Source organism: Gekko japonicus, unplaced genomic scaffold, assembly GCF_001447785.1.
Source record: "Gekko japonicus isolate JY-2015 unplaced genomic scaffold, Gekko_japonicus_V1.1 scaffold627, whole genome shotgun sequence".
NCBI classification, from domain to species: Eukaryota; Metazoa; Chordata; class Lepidosauria; order Squamata; family Gekkonidae; genus Gekko; species Gekko japonicus.
The window spans coordinates 541,906-559,767 of NW_015173142.1; the positions used below are offsets into that span (position 1 = coordinate 541,906).

General features: G+C 48.0%; 1 protein-coding gene across 1 annotated transcript in view; it reads left to right on the top strand.

The window, feature by feature from the left end:
• Positions 1-7,515: 7,515 nt before the first annotated feature.
• Positions 7,516-17,862, top strand: part of LOC107119720 — a 17,264-nt gene continuing 6,917 nt past the window's right edge. Inside the window, exons 1-4 of the mRNA XM_015422293.1 lie at positions 7,516-7,625; positions 9,222-9,293; positions 12,356-12,408; positions 17,612-17,860. Coding sequence (XP_015277779.1) covers positions 7,516-7,625; positions 9,222-9,293; positions 12,356-12,408; positions 17,612-17,860 — 484 coding nt within the window. The remainder of the gene's footprint in view (positions 7,626-9,221; positions 9,294-12,355; positions 12,409-17,611; positions 17,861-17,862) is intronic.

The window sequence follows — 17,862 nt, forward strand, 5'->3', positions numbered from 1 at the left end:
AGGAGGAGGAGGATTGTGGTTCATGTTGCCAGTGTGCTGGAGGACAGCGGTGGGCTGGACAATGAAGAGACCACAAGGTAGTGATAATGTGCAGTAGCAAGTGTAGTGCCACTGCCCTGCCTTAGTCAAAGACAAGGCGGTGACTAACCTGGCTCTCTTTAAAATCTCCAGCAGGGATCCAAACCCTTTACAGGGTCCAGAGTCCCACTTAGAGAATATTGGTAGGGCCAAGAAAAAAACCCAACTGGAACACCCTTCTGCAGACCCCCAGACACACCACCACACAGGTAGGTAACAAAATGGCTTATTTTGGGGCAAAGTACTACCAGTATTTCTGTGTACAAAACAAGAAAATAGTTTAATCTTTATCTAGTTTACCTTGAACAGTATAGCCCAGTTGGTCCCAGCAGTTCTTAGCCCAAATCCCAGCAATCAGCTCACAGCAGTCAAAATAGGGTACACCCTTACAACTCAGTCCATCCAGCCAATACAGGGTTTTTCCAACTATAACGCACCCTGCCTATGGCCACCAGGCCCGGGGTAAAAAGTCTCTTTTGAATGGAAAGACTCTGAGTTAAACCACACTGAAGCCTGACCACCAGCACTAATTGCCAATTAAGCCTGACTAGGCTCACTGAAAGGGAGCTGCGGTGGCTCAAGTGGTTAAGACGCTGAACTGCAGGCTGTGGAAGGTTAGTAGTTCAGGAGTTCAAGACCCGGGTGCCGCAAGATGGGGTGAGCTCCTGTCTCTAGTTCCAGCTCCTGCCAACCTAGCAGTTCGAAAGCAAGAAATTGCAAGTAGATAAATAGGTACCACTTCGGTGGGAAGGTAACAGTGTTCTGTGCACCTTGGTGTTTAGTCATGCCGGCCACATGACCATGGAAACGTCTTCGGACAGCGCTGGCTCTTCGGCTTTGAAATGGAGATGAGCACCGCAACCCTAGAGTCGAATTCGACTGGCTTTCGAGCAAGGGAACCTTTACCTTTTTAGGCTCACTGGATCCCATTCCACTGGGTCAGTGCTGAGTAACCACTAATAGCCTGCAGGTGGCCAACACTTCAGGCGCAAGAATCCAACCTTGGGCTCCTGCTAGGAACTACTTTCTACCAACTAAAAGCAAAATAACCCCCGGTTACTACAGCAAGGAATTTCAGTTCCCAGCGGTCCTAGAGGGAGGACGTGCAATGGAGTACAATGGACCATGCAAGCGCCAGGATGAGCCACCACCATAGATGGTGGAACAACAGTAGGGATGTCCTTGTTGGGCATCCCCAGAACTAACTGCCCGCTCACTTTGGGACCGGTTATCTCCACACCAGTTGGTGGGCAGACTGAGGCTCGACCAGTGACTGTCAGTTGTGGGGCAGGTCCTGTGACCCGTGGACTCATGGTCCCTTCACCTAGAGGCCTAGACCAAAGGGAGGTGGCTAAAGGAGAATGTGGCCTCACACAAACTGGACATTTATTGGAGGACCGAGAACACTGGAGGATCTCTCTATGGCCAGTAGTCACATTGCCAGAAGGTGGACTGGAACCAGGTGAAGCCATGGACAGCTCGATGGTGGTGACACAAGTGGAATGTGCCAAAGAAGACAACTCACAAAGGACTGGCAGGTTCATTCATCAAGCCAAACCAAATGTTTATTTCATCACATCTGATGATGATTTCTTGGTCAAGACATACAAACTTTGCCTGCTTCCAGGGGGTTGGGTGATGATGACTGCCACTTAAATGCATTGAGGTAGTGTTAAGGAGCGCCCTGGCCAGGGATGAGCCCAGCAGGACCTCCCCCCCGGGGGGTGAGAGATGTTGAGTAGACACGGAAGGGTGGGCCCTGAGGGGAGGGACCCAGAAGCTTGACATGACAGTAATTTTTCCTCTCTAGCGGCACTGCTTTTGAGGGGTTGGGTGATGACGACTGATGGTTACATGCTTTGAGGTAGTGTTAAGGGGTGCCCGGCTGGGGATGGGCCTGGTGGGACCACCCTGGGGGGGGAAAGAGAGACATTGAGTAGACATGGAAGGGTGGGCCCTGCAGGGAGTGACTGCGGAACGTGACATGACAGTATATTTCCCCCCTCTAGCAGCCCTGCTTTTGGGGGGCTGGGCAACGACAGACCATAAAAAATGCTTTGAGGTAGTGTTAAGGAGCGTGTCGGCTGGGGAGGGGCCCGGTGAGACATCCCCTGGGAGGGGAGATGTGAGGAGACCTGGAAGGGTGGGTTCCAAGGGGATGAACCTGGGACTGTGACGTGACAGTGTATGTCCCCCCTCTCGCACCCCTGCTTGGGGGGGGGGTTGAACGATGGTGAGACCATAAAATATGCTTTGAGGTAGTGTTAAGGAGCATGCTGACTGGGGACGGGACCCAGCAGGACCTCCCCCTAAGGGGAGGAGAGCCATAAGGAGACCTGGAAGGGTGGGTTCTGAGTGGACAGACCCGTGACCGTGACGTGACAGTATATTTTCCCCCTCTAGCAGCCCTGCTTGGAGAGGTTGGACGATGATGACGGACCGTAAAGACATGTTTTAAGGCAGTGTTAAGGAGTGCACTGGCCAGGGAGGGGCCTGGTGGGACCTCCCCCAAGGGGAAGGAGAGACACGAGGAGACCTGGAAGGGTGGGCCCCGGGGGGACAGACATGGGACTGTGACAGTATATTTTCCCTCTCTAGCACCCCCTTTTTGTGGGGGGGGTTGGACGATGATGACAGAGTGTAAAGTGTGTCCCCTCTGGGGAGGGACCCAGAACTGTGGTCCAACAACCTGGCCATGGTGGGCAAATGGGGGGGGTCCTGGCCCCCAGAAGATGAAAGGAAGGAAGATGAAAGACCATGGTCTCAATTCACCCCGTCCAGAGGAAGATGAAAGACCATGGTCTCAATTCACCCCGTCCAGAACAGGGTTGCCAAGCATTGACAGATTGACCTTCAGAAAGGACAGCTTCTCCACCCTGACTGGGTCTAGTCAGGATCGATGTAGGCAAACTATGTCTACCAGGTGGGAGAACACCCGCTCGCTCTGGATGCTGGTGGGTGGGTAGGAGAGCAGACTGGTGGCCATGTTGGTGAGATCTGGCCATATGGTGGCCTTGCGCACCCTCTACTCAAGTGGATCTGAGTGGGTGGGCTCAGGGGGTTTGGCCAGGAATGTGTGGACCATCACCTCGGTGGAATCCTCTGCCATCATATGCCTGGCGCCCACACCGGTGCTCCACACCTCTCACATCATGATGGACATCCAGAACTCCTGGTTCTCACACCATCTCCAGGGGCCCGCCCTCTCTCCACGAGCTTGCCTTCCTCGCCCTTCCCCGCCTTCCAATCTTCTGGCTCTTCCTGCTCTTTCCCCTCTCCTTCCTGCCCCCCCTGTCATCCTTCAGAGGGTGATGCTTCCCTTGATATGGGGGTCACACATACATGTCAGCCTGAATTCCCGCTCCTCGAGGAGCGGATGCAGGTGCTGTTCAATGCCATGGCGCAACCTGTCGACCAGGGCCCTGACTCAAGGGAAAACCCCAGTTCCCTCGTGGCCTGGCTCCAGCACAGACTCCATTGCCCGATCTAGCCCGCCAATGAGGGGGATGACTTGCCCCGGGCTGGCCATGTGGGCACAAAGGACATTGGTGGCATCCTGAAATGGTTTCAGGATGCGTGTCATCTGGGAGAGGGTCAGCCAGTTGTTGGAGCTGATGCTCAGATCGCCCCCCCCCCGAATGGGCACAGAGGACAGGACATCCTGGACCACCGTCTTGGCCACCTCGCCCTGCCTCTCTCTCAGCAGCCGTGAAGCCTTGATGCTTCTCAAGAAGTGACCCGCCAAGCGCCGGCAGTTCTCCAGCATGGAATTGATCTCAGCGGTGCCCTCCCCACCTGTGGCATTGCTTCCCAGACCCAGGGCATCCTTCACTACCAGGTGAATCTTGTGCACCGTGCAGACAACATTTCTGAATTTGACTTTTTCGGTGGCCCTACACATGTTCAGGCTGCTGTCCATGACCAGATAGCCACGAGTGATCTGTTTCCCCCCAAACCAGGTCTTCAGGCTACTCCGAATGGCCACAGAGATATTCACCAACGTGTGCTCCACATCCATGCCCTGAGCCAGACAAAAGCATGCTCATCCCCGCTTGGGACAGCAGGTCCCCCTGCCCACCCCAGAACTCCTCGGGTTGCCACCATGTCCATGGTGCTAGCCTCTCAAAAGGTCAGTTGTCAGGTGGATGATTCTCTTTCACACCTTGGCTAGCTTGGCTTTCACCAGACGCACCGCGGACTGATACATGGCAGGCGGACTGATACATGGTCCTCTGGGAGGGAATGATGTACCACAGGGCCATGCAATGTAGGAGCCCCTAAAAGCCCATATCCTCCACCAGCGAGAAAGGCTGGTTGTCCAGGGCGATCATTTGTCTGATGTGCTGAGTGATCACTTCATGAGCCCTGGCCCTCATCCTCTTCCCAGCTGATGAGCATTTTGATGTGAAATGGTGGGGGTGGGGTTTCTCTGGTGAAAGTAGATGAACGCTTCTGAGCTGAGCATGAAAAGTTCAGGCGCTCAAGCTTCTGGACACGTGACCTTTGAGCAGGTCCATTGGAGCCCCCCAAAAGGCAATGTTTGGCCTGGATTTTGGTTCGGTGTTTGGGTTTGTGCCCATCCCTAGCAATGAACATGACAATATCAATAACTAAAGTAATGCTGACTATTCTACTTTTTTTTGAAGAGGTCTAACACTCTGGAGGGTTGTTTTGCTCTGATATCATAGCCATGAAATTTCAAGCCTACCTACGAAATTCTTGCATCGTAGTTACAAAAAATTCAGAAGGTACTGAATGAGAATAAGAAAGTGCCCCTGGAAGCTTATCTTCTTCTGTGCGGAGGGAAATTTTTTACAACCTCTGCAACCAGCCTGGCACATTCAGTTTCAAGAAGACACTGTTCATACACAGCGCATAATATACACCCACCCACACATCTGCTCAGTTTTCCTTTTAGTCTCCATATCAGGTTTTCATGTCTGCCTTTGGCAGAGGAGGCAAGTAATAGCACACTTGCAGAAATGTTTCTTTACTTGGAAATGGAAAAAGGAGGGTATAAGAGGATGATGTAACTTAAAATATACAGGATTTGGTATGACAATCAAACCCTGTGCATGTTTACTTGAAAGAAAGTCTCACTGCATTGGTGCCAGCATGCATATGCTGCACTCATGAGATACTATTCTGATAGTTCAGTTGTTTGCTGTTTAAAATATTGTAGTTGCCATATTTCTGTTTTAGTATTCTAAAAGGCAGGCCAAAACAATTTGACTATATACCTTTTATTACTTCAAGCGAGTAGCTGTGTTAGTCTGAAGCAAAAGAAGAAAGTTTGAGTCCATTGGTACCTTTAAAACCAAGAAAGTTTAATTTGTGCATGAAAACTTATATCCAGGATTAGACTTTCTTGGTCTTAAAGGTGCCACTTGACTCAAACTTATATCCCACTGTCTTAACATCCGAACTGTGTTAGTTCGAGTCCCGCGCTAGTGTGAGCAGCCAGCCTGTTGTCCCCAGCTCATCGTCCACTCAGCGATTCAAAAGCTTCTGCGAGTAGATAAAATGGGAACCACTCCTTAGAGCCCACCCTTGTGGGAGGGTGTTAGCTGACGGTCGGGACGTCCTGGTCGAGGTTCGGAAAAGGCGGAAGAATTTCTCGGCTACAAAAATCCCTGCAGTGGATGTTTCCGGCCAGGCGATGGCAGTGTGGCAATTTGACATACGGGTCCTGAAGCCTCGTCGACAAGCAGCCGTTTGGAAAATGACTGAGCCAAGCCAGAAGACGTTTACACCGTGCAGTGACAGCGTGTCCAATTAAATGAATATATGTTTTCTTCCCTATCCCCTATGAACATTGTTAGTCCCCTGTCTAAAATGTGTAACTGTACATCGCTTTGAGCCCACTGGGGAAAGCGATTAATAAATTGAAAGTATTATTATTATTATTATTATTATTATTACTGTTCTTTTAAAGCACTGTTCAGGTTTCTATCCTAGCCCAAATGTGCCTGGTTATATTATTAACAAAACTCATTATGTTGTTTGATTTTGACAGATTTGTAACAATTATCTCTCTGCATTAGAGCACATACATTTTGCCTGGAGATTTTAAAATGATTTTACATGCTTTCCTTCTGTGCCTTTTAAAAAAAGAACTATGTAGAGGATATAGTTTTCCATTGGGAAATGAAGCTATGGTCTCCTCTTTCACATCTTACTGGTGATATCCTTTCAGGCAAAGTATTTGAGTTATGGGAAGAAGATACTGTCACACTGGTATCTTGCGGCCAAAGTTGAATCCTTGAGGGTTAAGTCAGGGGATTTTTTTTTAAAAAAAGAGAGAGTCAAAATGTCACTTCATTTATCCTTCTCAAACATTTGTGAGTCTTCTAAAACTATTATGCTCCTGGTGGAATTAATGGTTTTTATTTTCTCTGTTCATTTTCTCTCTTTCTTCTAACCAAGACAAAACATTTAAACAGAGTGTTCATCCTGATTCAGTTTAAACCAGAGTACTTTGATTAAAATCCCATGGGGTTCCCCTTGGAAATGAAGTGACTCATGACCATTCTCCCAAATGCCTACAAAAATGCTATTAAAATGTAAACTAATTTCTGCAGATTCAGGGATGTGTCTGCATCTGTGTTCAAAAGGCAGGAAAGTTGTCCTGGAGACAGCACAATAGCAGCATTTATTTGTACAACATGTAGATCCCAATGCAATAAACACATTCCTAATTATTACCCTATTTTTCTACTTGGATTTGATGGTTTTTTTGGACATGTGCTCATAGAAAAAGCATAAACAACAGTGAGATGGTATAAATCACATGAATTATTTTACGCCCAAGTACAACTGGTGTTAAAATTATTTACTGACTGGTGTTTGTGTACATAACATACAGCTTTTGATATGATATACAAATCTATTTGTACGCACACGCTTTTTGACCTTGAGATTCAGTGTGGTGAAATGGTCAGAGTGTCAGTCTACGATTGGAGATCCAGGTTTGAATCCTCACTTGGATATGGAAGCTTCTTGGGTGATCTAGGCCAATTATTCTCTGTCGGCTTAACTATCTCACAGGGTTGTTGTGACCATACAATGGAGGAGACAAGAATAGTTATGTACTGAGCCAGGACAGTACCAGGAAACTGATGAAGCTTGTGTCACCTGAACAATGGGTAACCAGGACCTATAGATTAGGAGTTGTAATGTAAATAGCCTATCACGGGGAGTGGGTGTATGTGGGTGTGGTGTTTGGCACGCATATAAGCAGGGCCCCTGTCCTGCTTGAGTTGTCTTAGAGTTAAGCTGAAATCACTAATAAACTATGAGCTGATCACTATATGCATCTCGAATGAGTATATTGCACTGGCGACGAAGGTGGGATCCTGTTGAGCCAGCCCAGCGCCCTCCAGCACTGCACCACGCACTGAGCTCCAGCGCTTAGTGCAACACATTGCTACCAGGACCATGGCTGCTGCTCCAGGACACTTCGATGCATTCTATGCCACCATAGAGGACTGGGACTCCTACATCAGCCGGTTCAAGTTCTTCCTCGAGTCCTTCCTCTTCTCGTCTACGTCTGGAACTTCTCCAGTGGCCCAGCCTGGATTCTGGCCCGGGTTACCAGAATGACCAGCATCTCCCAGGAAGAGGTTCTGGGAGAGTGCCCCGGCCTTGGGCACTCAGCGTCAATTTGCTGTGGTGACCTCAGCAGGGTATAATGACAGAAAGTCCACCATTTTCTCCTGGGAAACTGATCTCTGCCATCTGAAGAGCAGTTGTAATTCTGCGTGATCTCCATCCCTCCCCTGGAGATTGGAACCAATGGTTCCCCATGAGGGAATGGGTGGCTTGGAGGTGGAGTCCATGGCATCGCACCTGAGGTCCCACCCCTCCTCAAAGCTCGCTCTCTCCAGGTTCACCCCTCAAATCTCCAGGAATATCCCAACCTGGAGTTGGCAACCCTATCTCCCTCCCAGCCCACTGTCAGCCTACTGTTATCTGCCCCCTGGCTTCAGCTTTCCATCTTCACTTCCTCCCTTTTAGAGAGCAGGTGTACTTCTAAGTAATCTCCAGCCCCCACCTGGAGATTGGCACATGTGTGAGGTCCCACCCCTCCTCAAACATCCAGGAATTTTGCACCTGGAGTTGGCAAATCCATCTCCCAGCCAACCGTCAACCTACTGTTATCTGGCCCCTGGCTTCAGCTTTCCATCTTCTCCCCCTCCCTCCTAGAGAGCAGGGGTAATTCTGAGTGATCTCCAGTCCCCACCTGGAGATTGGCAACACTGGTTCCCCATGAGGGATGGCTGGCTTGGTTGGTGGAGTCCATGGCATTGCACCTGTCTGAGGTCCTACCCCTCTTCAAACCTCACCCTCTCCAGGCTCCACCCCTCAAATCTCCAGGAATTTCCCAACCTGGAGTTGGCAACCCTGTCAGGACTGGGCCCAATGAGGTTTTTCTCCAAAGGCCAAAACAGGTGTGGCAAGGGCCTTTTACTGACATAACCTGGTTGCCTAGCAACAGGCACTGAGGAGAAAGTATAGTTGCCACCTCTGATAGGGAAATACCTGAAGATTTGGGGGGTGGATCCCGTGGAGGGCAGCATTGGGGTGTGTGTGGAAGGACTCAGCAGGGGATAATGCCATAGGGTCCACCCTCAAAAGCAGCCATCTTTCCCAGGGGAACTGATCTCTGTCATCTGGAGATCAATTGTAACAGCAGGAGATCTCCAGGTCCCACCTGGAGACTGGCAACCCTTGGGGAAAGTCAGCCACACAGCAGGGGGTTGAAGAGAATGGCTTGATGGTTGCTGGCCCACCTCATTAGCCAGCCAGCCATGGTTGAGCCAAATAGGAGAGCGAGCAGGTTTAAATGTATTCTGACACGAAATTGGCCAAGCTGGCAGTGGGTGGGGGAGGGGTTATGCTGAAAGTCCTTTTTTTTTTTACTGACAGAAGTTGGTTGCCTACCAAGAGCCACTGAGGGGACAGTTAGTCACAGTTAGGCTCACACAGGAACCAAGAGAAGTGTCTTCCTCAGGAGAGAACCCGGCTTTCCAGGAGCTGCAGCTCATTTCCTCTGGGCCAGACCCTCCCTGGTGCTGCTGCAGCTGCTGAAGGAAGGTGGGGGAGCCTTTGAAAGGTGCTGGGCAGCCTTCTCTGCGGTGCAGCCTGCTGAGATATCACCCTGACAAAGCGCTGGTCTTGCGGCCAAGGGAGAGGGGCCGTGAAGGGCAGCAAAGGTGAGTGCTTCCCCTGCTTGCTGCTGCTTGCTAGGTCTGCCTCCTTCTCCCCCGTGGAGGGGTTGCTGCTCCCTCGGCAGTGCATCCATCCCTTTGCTGGCTCCCTCCAGACTGAGAGTGAAACGCTGGCTGCTGGCTCTGTCGGCGGGGCAGAGGCAATGCAGCCAGGGGATTGGGAGTCCGCAAGACGGGAAGCTGAGCGGGCCAAAGGCTGGGGAGGCGTGTGGAATGTCTCACATGAAAACTCTTTTATATATAAGGAAAGAGAAGTTTCTTTGTCCCCCCACCCAGTGTTAAATAAGTTATTTGGTCTTTTCTCAGGCCACCAGATTTTTATTGTAACTCAGCAGGAGCCATCTTATAAAACTCCTTTGGAAATGGCACTTGACATGAAGTAAAGTTGAAACAAAAAGGTTGATTTTATTGAATAGGCACATTTGTAACAGGAATAGGGCAGGGGATGATGAGTTCTTTAAACTGTAGTTCTTTATAAAAAAATTAGAATATCTTGCACAGGCAACAGATATACTTGAAGCTTAAATTCTAAGAAACTTAGTTCTTTACAGTGAAAGATTTGTTTGTCTTAGAGATTGCTTACAATACATTAGTACATAACGAAGCTTCCAGCTTGAGTCTTCGTTTCGCTCCTAGACTTCCTCAGAAGTAAATTCTCTTATTCATCATTTTGCACTTAGTGTTGTCTCTTTTGTTTTCCAAAACTCTTATCTCTGCTTATCAAAGCTTACGTTCCAAATAGGAAACAACAACCTTCACATTAGGCTCCAGTCCAGTCTGCTGTATGCTAGGAGCGAAACGAAGACTCAAGCCAGAAGCTTCGTTATGTACTAATGTATTGTGAACTGTTTACAAATATTGAGACTTCTATGTATAAGCTAATAGGTGATTTTCTATGAATTTATGAATCAAATACTTTAAAAATTAATTCACATTTGTATAAACTTTTCAATATAGTATTTATTGCATTATATAGAAACGTTTCCCTGGTTGTTTCTATAATTCTGACCATTTTTCAACTGGGAGGTCTCTTACATATTTAATTATTTCTGAACTAGGCACAATTTTCATTGTCAATCAAATTCAGAATGGAGTGTATGCTGGAAATAAAACAGGTTCTTCCATTCTTTTCCTCATTTGAAGTGCCATTAAAAATCTTCTTGTTTGATTTAGTATGACATTCTCAAATAAATATCTGTAGCATAGGGTATAACATTGAATGGATAAGGACAAAAAGAAAAGACAAAGACAGGAGAAATAGGGAGGATTACACATTCATTCCGTTTTCTGTGCCCTGTTCCTGACAATAGAGAGAATTTTTATTTGAATGTGTGCAGCTTTGCAAGATACAATAAGTGCACATGAAGATACAATAAGTGCACATGAAGAAACGGGTGGGGAAAATGGTTCTTCACTTGTGAGGGCATATGAAGCACAATTCTCCTTTCAGGGGCCTATAGCTATCCAGCATTATTTTCTGAGGAGATGTGGATGCTATTTTGCTGACCAAGGAAGGACAAATAGAAAAAAAGGACTGAGATTCAGACACATAATGGCAGCCGAATCAAAAGCAAAAGTGAGAACTTCAGAGGGAATATGCAAAATGATGAACCATATATGAAGACCTATGTGACACTTGTCCAAAGTGGAAGGAATTAAGGAGGTTTAAGATTTTACCACAGGCTACTCAATCCAGGCCTGTAGCCAGGATTTCTTAAATCAGGGGGCCTTTAAATAATTCAGGGGGCACTGAAATTAAAATAAAAGGGTGGTTTTTTTAAGTCCTGGAAGCCCAACGCCACAGAACTGGCCTCTGCTGGGCACCCAGGCACAGGGAGAAGAGGAGGCACAGGAAGAAGGAGAGGCAGAAGAGGAGGAGGAAGAAGGCCCCGGTCCAGTCCCACCAGCTTTTGAGCCCACCAAATGTTCCCACTGGCCCCACCTCACCTGCTGGCCTGCCTGCCTGCCTGGTTGCCTCATGCTGCTTACTCTCCTGGGAGCCCCGTGCTGCCACTGACCCAGCTTGGGGCCCCCAGCCCCTTCCACCAACACACCTTGGAAGCTGGGCACTGCAGAGCTGGCCTCCACCGGCACTCCAGCTGGGCACCCAGGCAGAGGAAGAGGAGGCAGGAGGAGGAAGAGGCACCCCAGCCTGGCCCCACTGGCTTCCGAGCCTGCCAAAAATTCCCACCGGCCTCACCTTGCCTGGCGGCCTGCCTGCCTAATTTCCTCATGCTGCTTACTCTCCTGGGATCCCTGTGCTGCTGCTGCTGCTAACTTGGGACCCCCAGCCCCTCCCCTGACACACCCTGGAAGTCTGGTGCTATGGAGCTGGCCTCCACTGGCGCTCTGGCTAGGCACCCAGCTACAGAAGTAGGAGGCAGAAGAGAAGAAGGAAGAGGTGCCCCAGCCTGGCCCTGCCAGTCTCTGCGTGCCACCAAAGGTTCCTGTGGGCCCCACCTCACTTGCTGGCCTGACCGCCTCATGCCATTTCCTCATCTGGGAGCCCCATGCTGCCGCCAGCTCAAGACCCCCAGCCCCCACAACTGCCAGCCTGGGATGGAGCCAGCAGGGCTGCTGACAAGCAGGGAAGGGACAGCAGCAGTGGCATTGGGAGTCTTCAGAACAGCCCAGAGAACAGTCGGGGTGGCTGGGCTAGATAGGAAGTCAGGTGGCCTCAGAAGGAAGTTAGGGGGCCAGGCCCTGGGAGGCCCCACTGTAGCTATGGGCCTTGCCCAATCTCATTAGATCTCAGAAGCTAAGCAGGAATAGCCCTAGCTAATATTTGGATGGGAGGCCTCCAAGGAATAGCAGGGTTGTGATGCAGAGGCAGGCAATGGCACACCACCTCTGAACACCTCTTGCCATGAAAACCCCAGGGGGTTGCCATAAGTCAGCTGTAACTTGACGGCACTGTCCACCACCACCCAGATTTTACTACCAAGACCCAAAGAAGGAATATTTAAGATAATGTCTGGTAAAGGTAAGGAGAGGGAACTGTGTACGGATTGACATATACAAGCACCCTCCATCTGTATATTCCCTAGAACTAGTGAATTCCTCATCTGCCTGGGGATTCTCAAGAAGCTCATCCTCCATCGTGAGATTTTAAAATAGATTCAGCTGGGTAGCCGTGTTGGTCTGAAGCAACGGAAAATGTTTGAGTCCAGTGGCACCTTTGTTAGTCTCAAAGGTGCCGCTGGGCTCAAACGTTGTTCTCTATATTTTAAAATGCTGCATAAGAAGTGGTGTGATACAGGAAAAGACCTGTCAAAAAAAAAGGCAAGAAGAATGAGGATGGAGAAGAAGCTGTTGGATTTGATGAAAATAAAGATTTGGAAACATTTGTAAGAGACATGGAGTATTCCATGCTTCATTCATAACATTAATAAAATTCCATTTGTCATTTATTCAGGTTAAACAGAATGTTCATCCCCCCCCCCCCCCCGCCACTTCTTCCCAACATGCTGGCCCTCATGTGTTTGGATCAACCATAGCTTTCTTGTGATCATGGGCTTGGGGCATCTCAGCAGATGAAATGAAAATTGGCAGCTGAATCTGAGAGGTCAAGATTTACTTTACATGAGTAAATATTCATGTTAGGTCCTGGCACTTGACAAAAGTTAAAATTAGCAGAAAATCTACTTAAGTTGCAAAAAAGTTTCTTCACTTTCAGTAGTGAAGCCTATTGTGAAAGCAAATTGGTGTTGTGAATAATGCATATATTTCCCCATGCATTATTTCTGTAAAAATAAAAATACCAATTATTTTATACACAGCCTATGTAGTATCTTTGTATTTCTCATAATTAATGTATAAGCATTAAATCACCAACAGAAAATGGTTCCCTTGATGTTGTTACTGGTCATTAATAATGCATGTTATGAAACCAAAGATCACCACATATATTATGATTTAAAAAAACAAAAGCTCAAAGCTTGCAAAAATGCTCTTTTTCCCCAAAAGAAGAAATAAAAGATTAAATGTGGCACTTGTAAACATTTTATTAATAGTAATAGAACAGTCAGGACTATATTGCCAATAAAACAGATCAAGAAAGGCATCATTAGTAAAGGACGATTAGAACTGTAAAAATTAACTTGGTAGTTATACATCTATTTGCATTATCCATGATGACTGCCATCTAATTTCTTGTCTTGGGAAATAAATTCTATTTAAGAGCACGTTTTTTGCAGTAGTTTTTAATCTAAGTAAATCAACTGAATACAAAATTAATTATATTTTTTCAGAAAAGTAATAAAAAAGTAAAAAACTCATTTTTGTATTTGCTGTTTCAAGGATTTACCATTTCCAAGTTATGATATCTACCTTAAGAATATTAAGTAAATGTAATATTGTAAAATTTGACATATAGATTATATCCTGTTTTCCCACATCTTTAACAAGCAGTGCCCTATAAAGCCAGGCTTGGTTTAAACAGTGGCTTTTTGCTGGGAGACTAGGACAACCACATCTTGGCTCAGGCTGGCTGCATGGCCAAGCATTCCCCATGCAAGCAATCCCCCCCCCCACTCTTCTCTCCTATTGTGTAGTGGGTTAGACACATGTAGAAACCACAGAGATGGATGTAGTGATCAGCATGGTTTACTGGTACACAACTAGAACACAGAATACCGGACGGGTGGCCAACTATATACAGTACCTGGGAACACCCCTAGATCCTATTGGTGGGTTTAAACCTCCAGCCAAAGTCCCTATTGGTTCCCCAAGGAAAATCCAGGAGCCTAGTCCCTATTGTTCTTTGGGAGTTAAGCTCGGCAGTATAACGCTGGCGCCTAGTGGTGGTCAGTGGACATAACACCTCCTGTCAGCTTAGTCCAAAAAGGAATAAGAAAGGGCAAGTCCCTGCCCTTGCCTTAAGCATCTTCTGCTGACCAAATGGCTAGTCTTTTTTTTTTTTTTAAAGCCCCCGGAGGGGATTTTTTATTGATTTTTAAAAAAATGGCTAGTCTTTTGACTGTCAAATATACAGGCAGGCAGAGACAAAAGCCTCTGGTCTGTGCTATTGTCATGAATTAAGTGTGTTGCATATTTCCACCTCCCTCTCCTGTTTCACCCATGTCAGGAAGTATCTTTGGAATAATCCTCTCATCCCTGTCTCCATATATTTGTCTAAGATATCTGTATTCTTACACCTATTCCAGACCTATCAAGGTAAACATTAACTCTTCATGTCTAGTGAATGGTCAGCCATTCAGGTTCACCCTGCCACACATTAAGGAACATCACTCCTTTTGTCTGGCACTAGGGGAAACGCCAGACCACTCTATTGTTCCACAATGGACACCCCCAGTACAATCATCCAACACCTGGCTTCTGTTGTTAAATCCAGACCCTGCCTCTCTGGAAGCTCATTGGTCACATCTAGGCCTTGCCCACCCTGATGCCACACACCCCTGGGACTCATCATTGGTCCAGGTAAGCTATTGTTCTCACCTGAGACCAGCCCACAGGGCCGCCCATTGGTCTGCATTGTCTTTCAATGGGTATATCCCAGCAAACACATGGCCTCAGACTGTGTGTTTTCTGCCATGATGCCACCTGGCAGGCCACCCCTGGAACCCTCTGGGTTTTGGGTCACAACCCTTCTTCATGGACCTCTGCACATCTGGACAGGTAGTATCACCCCTCCATTAGCTATCAATCACCTCTGCTTCCTTAAATCTGTATTGTGTGCATTAATGTTTAATTATTGTTTGTGTGCTTGAGAATATTAGTAAAGAAATCCTTATTTCAGTAACCCAGCCTGCGTGTCTATTTCTGGTGTCTATTTCCTTGCGGGGGGGGGACAGGCAGAAATGGTGTTGGGGTGTCCTGTTTCAGAACAGAAAGTGATGTCATAATGCCATAGGAATTTGCAGGTATCTGTGGTTTTACCATAGAGATTTGAAAATTCCTAGAGAATCATGACATCACTTCCTGTTCTAAAACAGGAAATGGCTTCCAGTAGTCTCTGCCCCAACCCAATGCTCCTGGAGATTGCCAGCTAAGGGCTGGCAACCCTAGTGTACAGTGATGTCACTGAGGTGAGCCAGCATCAGTATATATCAGTTGTCTGTTTCCATACCTGGCTGGAGAAGAAAGGAGATGACTGAGAGGTGATATGATAACCATCTTCAAGTACTTGGAGAGCTGTCATATAGAAGATGGTGCGGAGTTGTTTTCTGTTGCCCCAGAAGATTGGACCAGAACCAATGGGTTGAAATTAAATTTTAAAAAGAGTGTTCAGCTAAACAATAGGAAGAACTTCCTGACAGAGTAGTTCCTCAGTGGAACAGGCTACCTTAGGAGGAGGTGGGCCAGGCCCATAGCTACAGTGAGGCCTCTCGAGGCCCAACCCCACAACTTACTGCCATGGCCTCATGAGTTCCAATCCAGCCCAGGTTCCCTGGTTTCCAATTTTTAATTTTATTAATGGTGTTCATCACCGGCCGCGGCCACTCCCTCTCACCAGCCGCGGCCACTTTCTTTTGTTGCCAGCAAGCTGGCAAGACATCAAGCCCTGTGACACCCTCCAATCCCCTGCCAGTCTTCCTAGAATGGAGGAGGAGGAAGAGGAGCAGATACCAGGAGCGGGAATGCGGAGGAGGAACTGTGGCAGCATCAGGTGGGCAACGAAGGCAGCCTTCTTGGGCAGGCTTGCCACTCTCCTGCCCTGCCAGCCTTGGCTTCCCTGCCAAAAGGATGCCTGGCTGGTTGCAAGGAAGAGTGGGAGTGGGGCTGCTTGCTTGAAGTGTGTGTGCGCAGGGGTGTGTGCGGTGGTACCCATTACTTATTTAAAGGCCCTCCAAATTTAAAAATCCTGGCTACGGGGCTGGTGGGCTCACCTTCTTTGGAGGTTGTCAGACAGAGGCTAGATGGCCATCTGACAGCAATGTGGATTCTGTGAACTTAGGCAGATCATGAGAGGGAGGGCAGGAAGGGCTGCCTCAGTGCTTAGTTCTTGTGGCCCTTTCTTACATGACTACAGAAATACTGATTGCCACTTCGGGGTCAGGAAGCAATTTTTCTTCAGGCCAGTTTGGCCAGGGATCCTGGAGGCTTTTTGTCATCTTCTGGGCATGGAGCAGGGGTCACTGGGGATGTGTGTGGGGTATTTGTGAATTTCCTGCATTGTGCAGGGGGTTGGACTAGATGAACCCGGAGGTACCTTCTATGATTCTATGGTCATCAGCATGCTGCTCCATGGCAGGTGGATATGAGTGGTGTTTTTGGAGTATGGGTACTGACTAGCTATATCAGCGCGGCACCAGCATCTGCAACGTAATATTGAGCTGTAAAGCTTTTCATATATGTTTAACATTTACAACAAACCTGTTCACCCCAAGGACGGGATATATATATGCAAACACATAGAGACAAACACAAATTTGGCATCTATTGTTGCCAGAGCCAGTTTGTTTTGGAGGGAAGGAAAAGGGATGGAAGAGAGAGAACAGCTCAGTTTAGTTCCTGTTCCTGAAAGCCAAATCCAAGTCTTCCTTCCAATTACATGTGAAAGAATGATTGTAAACCATCTTGCCTGCAAGAGAGCCAGTTTGGTGTAGTAGTTAAGAGTGGCAGAATCTAATCTGGAGAACCGGGTCTGATTCCCGATTTGTAATGTATTCAGATGCTGCCCTGAATGCATGAGGATGAAGTGTGAATCATCCCATAGAGAAGCTATGCTAAGCTTCAGACGTCGGCTAGGATTCGCGCCGAAAGAATTGTGTCCAATCACATTTGAACTGTCTGTGGTGGGAACACTTGTGATTGGGCAAGTATGCGAACAACCTGATAGGTTGAGAATTGTATAGTAGGTGTGGCTACATTAGCCCGGAATGTTTAAATACCGAACCACTGCAATGAAAGTTGGTTCGGGCTATCAGATGTTGTACCGTGTCAGAGAAGTTGATCGTCGAGCTGAAATAAACCTGAGTTTTGCTGAAATCACTCTCTGGCTATTTTGTTGAGCATGGACTTAACAATTGGTGATGAAGGTGGGATTCTAGTGCGGGTAGGCAGCCCCGCTGGTCCCAACCCCACGACGGACAACAGCGAGCAGCAACTCGCCATGGCAGAGCAGCAACAGGCACCACCAGAGCCGGTGGCAGCGATCGCAGCTATGGCCAATAGCCCGAAGTTCGAGGCATTCGAACCAACGACCGAGGACTGGGACGCTTACCTGCTGAGGTTCGGGTTCCACCTCGAAGCGAGCGATATCACTACGGAGGAGAAGAAGCGAGCTACCCTCCTGAGCTCTTGTGGCAAGAGCGTGTTCGATATCGCCCGGTCCCTGGTAGCACCCGCGGACATCACGACCGTAGCCTTCAAAGAACTGACAGACAAACTGAAGGCACACTTCTCCCCGCAGCCGTCGGAGATCGCAAGCAGGCACGCCTTCTTCAAAAGAAGTCAAGCGCCCAATGAGACCATGGCTGAGTATGTAGCGGCTCTTCGTAAAGCTGCGAGGCCGTGCAACTTTACCGATGTAGAAGAGGCCCTACGAGACCGACTGGTGTGCGGAATGCGGGACGAACGGTTGCAGCAGTGT